This window comes from Rhincodon typus, chromosome 6 (genome assembly GCF_021869965.1).
Source record: "Rhincodon typus isolate 14 chromosome 6, sRhiTyp1.1, whole genome shotgun sequence".
Taxonomy (NCBI): Eukaryota; Metazoa; Chordata; class Chondrichthyes; order Orectolobiformes; family Rhincodontidae; genus Rhincodon; species Rhincodon typus.
Window position 1 is genome coordinate 50,139,822 of NC_063337.1, and position 9,538 is coordinate 50,149,359.

General features: G+C 41.6%; 1 protein-coding gene across 1 annotated transcript in view; it reads left to right on the forward strand.

Moving 5' to 3' along the window:
* LOC109928303 (DNA-binding protein RFX8) overlaps positions 1 to 4,529 on the forward strand; it is a 70,442-nt gene extending 65,913 nt beyond the window's left edge. The window contains exon 16 of the mRNA XM_020528286.1: positions 4,371 to 4,529. Coding sequence (XP_020383875.1) covers positions 4,371 to 4,529 — 159 coding nt within the window. The remainder of the gene's footprint in view (positions 1 to 4,370) is intronic.
* Positions 4,530 to 9,538: the final 5,009 nt, after the last annotated feature.

Sequence of the window (9,538 nt, forward strand, 5' to 3'; positions counted from 1 at the left end):
TGAACAAAAACAAAGTTGCTGGAAAAGCTCAGCAGGTCTGGCAGCATCTGTGGAGGAGAAAACAGAGTTAACGTTTCAGAACTGTTCGGAGGAAGGGTCACCGGACCCGAAACATTAACTCAGTTTTCTCCTCCACAGATGCTGCCAGACCTGCTGAGCTTTTCCAGCAACGTTGTTTTTGTTTAAGTAAAAGTACTTGCTATCGGAAAGTTTACCTATGGTCAAGTCAATCAAATGACTAGCACTGTTCATTCTCAACACTCACTAAATAAGGTCCATCAGTTGTTTACTACCCACATTTTAAATAATTAAATTAATCAGCATGTTATCAACTTCCCTCTCAGATTTCAACCCAAGCTCTGTGTTTGCAGAATTGTTATGGGACTACATTAGAATGGAATCGAAAGCTGTAGTTCCAGCTATAATTAAGCAAATTTGCAAATTTCAATATTTTGACAATACCACATTATTTCACACAAAATTTAATGTTTTGGAACTGAATTGAACTTGAAACTCAATTCACATTTTTACATCCTTGTATTTTGCCTAGCAGGAAGTTTCCATAGTCAAACTGCCAAGCTGGGAAGGCTTTGATTACTTACACCAAAGATCCATAATCGTTAAGACTGCTGTTCATAACACTTATCCCTCTGAAAGTGGTATCATTGCTTAACGTGTGGTTTCCAACTTGTTTGAAAGTATTCTGTAGCATGTCACACACCTTCAGTTGCAATTCCCAAATGCAAATGTTTACTATACATAGGGGAAGCATATGTAGGTCCAGCTGGTGCTTCTGATAAGTGGCAAGAACAGAATTTACCAACTCATCAGCACTAGCAGCTTTTTTCAAATCTATTCATAGGATATGGGCATTGCTGGCTCGGCCTGCATCTATAGCCCATCCTTAATTGCCCTTGAGAAAGTGGTGGTGAGCTGCCTTCTGAAGTGAGTCATATCATGTGGAAACACACCCTTTGGTCCAACTAGTCCACGCTGTCCATGTTTCCAAACTAAACTAGTCCCACCTGCCTGCATCTAGCCAATATTCCTCCAAACCTTTCCTTCTCATGTACTTATCCAAATATCTTGTAAATATTGTAACTATACCTGCATCCACCACTTCCTCTGGCAGTTCATTCCACTCACTAACCACCCTCTATGAGTAAAAAAGTTGCCCCTCATGTCCTTTTTAAATCTTTCTCCTCTCACCTTAAAAATATGCCCCCTAATTATGATATCCCCCACCCTAGAGAAAAGACTTTTGCTATTTACCTTAACTATGCTCTCATGATTTTATAAACGACTATAAGGTCACCCCTCAATATCCTATGCTCCAGTGTAAAAAGTTCCAGCCTATTTTTATAACTCAAACCCTTCATTCCCGGCAACTTCCTGGTAAGTCTTTTCTGAACCATCTCCATTTTAAGAATTTCCTTCATAGAACAGATAAACCCACAATGCCATTAAGGAGGGAATTCTAGGATTTTGACCCAGCAACATTGAAGGAATGGTGATATATTTCCAAATTAGGAGAGTGGCTGGCTTAGGGTAGAAATTGCAGGTGTTGGTTTTCCAGTGTATCTGCTGCCCATGTCCTTCTAGATGATAGCGATCAGGGGTTTGAAAGGTGCTGTTGAGGGAACCCTGGTGAATTTCTGCACAGCATCTTCTAGATGGTACATACTACTGCTGCTGAGCGACAGTGATGCCAATCAAGAAAACTGTTTTATCCTGGCTGGTGCATACTTCTTGATTGCTGTCCGAGTTGCATTCTCTCAAGCAAGCAGGGAGTATTCCATCTTATTCCTGGCTTGCACCTTATAGTTGATGAACGGGCTTTGGGGAGTCAGCAGGCAGCAGGCAGCAGCAGCACCAGCTACATACTTCAAATACACTCCCCCACCCCCATGGTGCAGAAATGGTGACACTATGACTTAGATAGAAGGATGTGAGAGACATAACACAGGTTGTGCAGGTAGAGGATGAGTCCCTCAACTTGTGTACACTGCAGTGCCTCAGGAAGCTCAGGCTTTCACACAAGTTGCTACTGACACCTGTAACCTTCTGAAACACGACCATCCTCCCAGTGGAGCCGGTTGGCACACATCAACAATGGTTAGCAAGGCGCTTGATACAATCAAGCCAAGCCCCTGTTGACTGGCTCCTCTTTAAACAAGTTACAGAAAACTGCGACCAGAATGTTATGAATGAATTTGCCCAGGTGTCCCACAGTACCAAAGCGATCAAATCAATATGAACAAAAGCCAGTACCAGAACAAAACAATCCCACTTTATTAGGAACAAAATTACAATAATTTTTAATACTAAACAAACCATCCCTAATCCTATTTGGCCCCTTAATGTTACAATACTTACTGAGTCTCTTATAAATTTATGCAGTTGCTCTTTCTATGGTTCTGTCTCTGGGTCTGCAAAGGTGCTTTCTCCCTCTCTCTCTTTGGATGGTCTCTACCTCTTGCCATGCTGGTCTCCTCAGAAGGCCTCAAACGTTCCCAAGATTCCGAGAGTGGTTCTAAGAGAGGTAACCTTTTAGATGGTTTTCTGGGAACTTTCTACACCTCTGGTTAATCAGGGAGATACACTTAATAGTTTGAAGCAAGAGTCAATCATTTAGATGGAACGTTACTATTAATTTCTTTGTGTAGCAGGACACGGTGCCTTTCTGTCCGGGTCCTCCTTTGTTTAGTGGATAAATTGTTGGGGTACCTGTCCAGAATAACTGTTGTCTTTTACATTATGCTAATATCATTAGCACCTGGCTGCTGTGTTTGTACTGTGTCTGGTGTATAGGTTTTGTGATTTCAGAGTTTTACTTGGTCAATGTAACCCAACATTCCTTACTGTTTGGCCAATTTAACAATCTATCTGTGTTTTAGCAGTCAGGAGGCCACTACACCCTTTATCAGCCCCCTCCTCTCCCAGCCCCACCACTACCACCCAACTCCAGGTCTTTGCCTTTTGCTCAATTGTGTACTGTCTTCTGAAAAGAGAGAAAGCAAAGAGTGTTCTAATGGCCTATGTAGGAGGAGAGAATTCAATTTGTGGAATTTATCTATGAGGTATGGCTGTAGGTGAGTGTGAGTTTTAACTGCTCAGATGGGGATGTGAGCAGTTACTTTGAGAAACAGGAATGATTGGAGCTGTAAAGAGTCTTGTCCTGAGTGGTTCTGTGCAGACAATGCTGGGCAAGGCAGTGCACAGACCTTGGCACCTAACAATGTTATTTTGCCTATCATGCCCTGCTGAGGCACAAGAAACTCTTATCACTGTCTTTTGATTTATTTTCCATGAGAAATGGGCATTGCTACTAGGCCTGCATTTATTGCCCATCCCTAATTTCCCTTCTTGAACAGCTGCATCTTTGGGCTGGAGGGATTCTCACAAAGATGTTAGGAAGGTGAAGAGAGCACACTCCTGCTGCTGACCTTCAAGGTCATCTTGAATCCCACAGGAGAACCTCCAGGTAAAGGTGAGAAACTTGCAGTGCAGCCTTCCCGGGTCTCCTTTCCATTTGTATAGTTGAGCCCCTCATAATTTTAAATGCAGAGGTACCCTGTAACGCAAGGTGGACCCTTAATTTGAAATCCTTCCTTTGATATTCTGGATGCATCAACCTATCCACTCATGCTAATTGGTTGAACAACCAAATGTAGTCTATTAATGTTGTGCATGAGTTCAAAATCCACAGTTAGGTCTGCCCATTAGTAAAGCTGGTCCCCGAAGGGAAAATAGTCCTGCTTAGTGTTTAGGGACTAAATCCAGAAAATTCTGCCTGTAGTCTTGGAGGAGCGACAATTTCCTCCAGGTAAAAAATATGGAATATTGCATCAATGTGCTCCAATCTCTTCACTAACTACTGTCTTAGGTTGAAGAATACCATTCACAAACATTTTTTGACTCTAAGCTGAGTTTGTTATTCCTGTCTCTATCACAAAGGTGCTGACTTACACTTCTATAACATTGCCTGTCTTGGCTCCTCCCTATGCCAAATTTGTTGAAGAAATAACGATCTATGCCTTTGTCACCTAAAGTGTCAACTACTTCAGTGGTCTCTGAGTGGGCTTCCCTCTCCTACTCTCTATAAAACTTTGCATATTCTATTCTGCACGAAGTCCCACTTATCCATCTAACAGTGCTTCCTGAACTACATTGGCCCCTGACCACTAGTGCTACACATTCAAAATTCTTATCCTGGCTTTTAAAGTCCTCTGTTGTCTTAACCCTCCTTGTCTCTCTAGTTTCACAATATTCTTGAGGAATATTCTAATATGCTTTTGTCACTGCTAATAATTATCTTCATAATGTTTAAGAAGCTAATTTGCTTTAAACCTTGTAATTATTTATTTCAGTTAATTCAGGTGTTGGTTGAAGATGAGCCAAGTAAGAGTACTCTCAAACTGAATCTGTCATTAGGGAAGAAAGCAGTTGTTACCTTAAAGAATGGCCAGACATTTGAAATCCACACTTCCAAGATGCAGCAACATGTAGCTGGTGATGTGCAAACATAAGTGATTCGTGAAGTGTACAGAGAAGATTTTCAAAGCACCAAAATAGCACTGTTAGTAGACGAGTATGTCTGGGAATGGAACGATTCCATTACTAATGTGTAAATTTATCCAACTTTAGAGATATAAGATTGTTTTTAAAAAATGTTGATTTTATTTAGCATAATTTATGAAAATTTGATAAATTGAAAAGAAATGGAGCCAAGGATTGGGGAATCAAAAATATGATGGGGTGTGGAATGTGTTGCAAAATGATTCATTATATTAAATTTCTACAACTGTGAATGGAAAATCCATCGTCCATAACAGAGATGCAACAATCCTTCCATCTACCAAAGCCCTGTCCCAAAATATACTATTGTAACTGGAGTTTTTGCTTTTGTTTCTTTTCTTAATAGCTGATGTAACCACCAAATGTAAACAAATTTCACTTATATACTATGTTAATTCAAGAAAACATTAAACAATCATAATATTCATTAAATGGTCTTTCTTATTTTTAATTATTTTTAGAAATGACTTGAAGCCCGGCAAACACCGGCTCCAGTTAGCAGCTCGTACAGATAGGAGGAGTCTCTTTTACTATAACTTATTAACCTCTTTTATTTATGTATTATGAAAAGGTACATGTATGGCTTATACATTAGACAATACACAAGTAACTCATACGTTTTCCCAAAAGAATCAGAACCTATTTGTACACCCACAAAAAGTCTCTAACACTTCCAGAATAATCACAGAAAGAACTAGAACCTATTTGTACACCCACAAACGGCTACTAACACTTTCAGAATAATCACAGAATATAAAAGCCAATACCCATGCAGAATAGCTGCAGTGACTGCCGAAGACTGATGTTGGCCAGACGCTGCACTTGATACCAAGGTCACCACGTTCCTGATGAGGGATGTGCACTTCTGCGAAAGTTGATCTCCAGAGTTTTCGCTGGCTGCATGCCCCGAGGGTCTGCCTTTATCCTTTTTTCTTATCTTTCTCAAGTTGTTTTGTCTTTTTCCTGTTGGCTCAGGCTAATTCAATTATTGCATGTCTTTACCTTACTGGCCCTGGACCGGAGACTTAGGTAGCATTACCTCATTTCCCCTTATCCAAATAAGACATTTGCATTACCTCATCTTTCTTACTTTTTTTTTGCAGAACTTGGTTGGCACCAAGTGGTTCTGACCGGCTCAGGCCAGTTCCTAGGTCTGGGTTATCCTCAGTTCACAAGCTGCTTCTTTCTTTATATCAGCATTTATTTACATCTAGTATCTCCTTTTAGCGACTGGCATCCCCTGTCTCCACCTTTCGCTCCAGCCTCTGGTCAGCATCTCCCAGGCAATGATGTCAGAAGCTTGTCTGCCTACCTCTCTTTCTCTGTCTCTCTCTCTGCAGCCCCTGGCAAACGTGACTAATTATCAACAATATAGAATGGAACCTATTTTGTGATGTCCTGAGACAAACCGATAAGAAAGTCCCAAGTATGATTTATTAATCTGTGCTGAATTAGCTGATCATATCCAAGGTAGTACTGGGAACAATAATTGACCCCAGTAGCCCAAGCTAGGATGAAAACCAGCTATCATCCTAGCTTCAGGAAAATGTGCATTTCTACAAATTAGGTAAAAACAAGAATGAACTTGACAGGTGTTCTTCAAGGTTTGCTCACACTCACAGTAAACAAACAAACAAATGAAATAGGAGCGGAAGAAAGTATTTGGCCCCTGAAGCCTGGTCCATCATTCAATGAGAACAAAGAACAAAGAATAATACAGCTCAGAAACAGGTCCTTCAGCCACCAAGCCTGCGCCAATTCCTATTCCTTATTTAGACTTACTATCTATTATCCATACACGGTGTCTATCCTTCTCGCCTCCTGCTCACGTGTCTATCAAGATAGGTCTTAGGCGTTACTAGTGTGCCTGCTTCCATCATCTCCACTGGCAGTGTGTTCCAAGCATCTATCAGCCAGTGTGTGAAAACTTTGCCCACACTTCTCCCTTAAACTTTCTCCCTCTCATTCTGAACCTGTGCCTTCTTGTAGTTGACTTTTCCACCTGGGAGAAAGTCTCTGACTATCCACCCTATCTATGCCTCTCATAATTTTGTAGACCTCTATCAGATCGCCCCTCAGCCTCCATCTTTACAGTGAAAACAATCCAAGTCTATCCAACCTCTCCACATACCTAAAACCCTCCAGACCAAGTAACATCCTGGTAAACGTTTTCTGCACCTTCTCCACAACATCCATAATGTCCTTCTGGTAGTGTGGCAACTAGAACTGCACAGTGTTACAAATGTGGCCTAACTAAAATTTTATAAAGCTGTAACATAACTTCCCAAGTTTTTATATTTGATGCCCCAACCAATGAAGGCAAGCAGGCTGTATTCCTTCTTGACCACCATATCCACCTGAGTAGCCACTTTCAGTGATCTGTGGATCTGGATGCCTAGATCCCTCTGAATGTCAATACTCCTAATGGTTCTGCCATTTATTGTATAATTCTCACCTGAATTTGATTTTCCACAAAGCATCACCTCACATTTGTCTGGATTAAACTCCATTTGCCATTTCTCTGCCCAAATCTGCAATCTATCTATATCTTGCTGTATCCTTTGACAATCCTCTTCACTCTCTGCAACTCCACCAATTTTGGTGTCATCTGCAAATTTACTAATCAGACCACCTACATTTTCCTCTGGCTCATTTATTTATACTACAAACAACAAAGGTCCCAGTACTGATCCCTGTGGAACACCACTAGTTACTGATCTCCATTCTGGAAAGCACCCTTCCACTGCTACTCTCTGTCTTCTATGACCAAGCCAGGTCTGTATCCACCTAGTCAGCACACCCTGGATCTCATGAGACTCTATCTTTGTACCAGCTTGCCTTGAGGTACCTTATCAAATACCTTACTAATGTCCATGTAGACAACATCCACTGCCCTTCCCTCATCAATCATTCTTGTTACCTCCTCAAAAAACTCAATCAAGTTGGTGAGACATGACCTTCCCCGCACAAAACCATTCTCCCTATCACTAACAAGTCCATTCACTTCCAAATGTGAATAAATCCTGTCTCTCATCTACCCCTCAATAACCTTTGATTCCCTTGCCTAAGCTATCTACCTCTGTCTTAAAAAATATTCAATGACCTTGTTTCCACTACCCATTGAGGCACTGACTTCCAAAGTTGCTCAATCTTTTGAGAGAAAGACATCACTGTCCTGAAAGGTCGACCCCTAATTTAAGAGCCTGGTTCTGGTTTGACCCATAAGAGGAAACATCCACTTTATCAAGACTATTCAGTTCAATTGAGTCACTGTCAGTCCTTTGAACTCCAATGGAAATAAGTTTATCCTGTCCCACCTATTCATATAAGAAAACGTACCCATTTCATGTATCAATCTAGTAAATCTCTAATGAAATATTTCTACTGCATTGACATCATTTCTTAGTAAGGAGACCAAACCTGTAGACAGTATTTGAGATGTGATCTTACCAATGCTGTATAACTGAAGCACAACATTGTCACTTTTACGTTCAGTCCTCTAATAATAAGGGATAGCATCCCATTAGCCTTCCTGATGATATGCTGTTTCTGCATACTAACTTTTTGTGACTCAGTTATTTAACCACCTAAATCCCTCTGGACCTTGGAATTCCTCAGTTGTTGTCCATTTCATTAATATTCTTTCACATTCTTTCTGCCAAAGTAAACAACTTCATATTTCCACATTATACCCCATCTGCTAAGTTTTTTCCCTCATACTCAAACTATTTATGTCCATCTGAAATCACCTTACGTCTCCTTCACAACAGATAGAGGCAATGAGGAATTTACAGGATCTGGGGGTGTGATGGATGGCAGTTGCAGGAAGGGAGATAAACTGAAGATACAGTCCAATAGATGGGTTACCTCCAGGAAAGGTAGGAGCGGGAGGCGGATCATGCAGGAGTCTCCTGTGGCTATCCACATTTCACACAGGTATGTTGTTTTAGAAAAGGTAGGGGGTGATGGACTCTAGGGGAATGTAGCACTGAAGGCCAGATTTCTGGTACCAAGACTGGCTCTAATGTAACAAAGGGCACGTCAGGTTCCAAGTGATCGATTGTGATAGGGAACTCTCTAGTCAGAGGCAGAGACAGACATTTCCGCAGCTGATAGCGAGGCATCGGAATGGTGTGTTGCCTCCCTGCTGCCAGCATCAAGGATATCTCAGAGAGGCTGCAGAATATTCTCAAAGGGGAGAGGGACTAACAGGAGGTTGTTGTACACATTGGAACTAATGACTTAGGAAGAGAAGAGAATGAGATTCTGAGGAGAGAATATAGGAAGTTAGGCAGGACTTTAAAAAGGAGATCCTCAAGGGTAGTAATTTCTGGATTACTCCCGATACCACGAGCCAGTGAGGGTAGAAATAGGGGGATAGAGCAGATGAATGCGTGGCTGAGGAACAGGTGCAGGGGAGAAGGATTCACATTTTTGGATCATTGGAATCTCTTCTGGGGTAGAAGTGACCTGTATAAGAAGGACGGATCGCACCTGAATTGGAAGGGGACTGATATACTGGTGGGGAGATTTGCTAGAGCTGCTTAGGAGGATTTAAACTGATGGGGGAGGGTTGGGCGTGGTGGGGACCCAGAGAAATAGTGAGGAAAGAAATCAGTCTGAGACTGGTACAGTTTGGAAAAGGAGGAAGTCAGTCGGGGCAAGCAGGGACAAAGCAGAGAACGAGGTAGGACTGATAAATTAGACTGCATTTATTTCAATGCAAGAGGCCTAAGAGGTAAGGCAGATAAGCTCAGGGCATGGTTAGGAACATGGGACTGGGATATCATAGCAATTACAGAAGTGTGGCTCAGGGATGGACAGGACTGGCAGCTTAATGTTCCAGGGTATCGATGCTATAGGATTGGTAGAAGGGGGGAGGCGGGCAAGAGAGTAGGGTTGTGGTATTTTTGATTAGGAATAACATTACAGCTGTACTGTGGAGGATATTCCTGGGAAT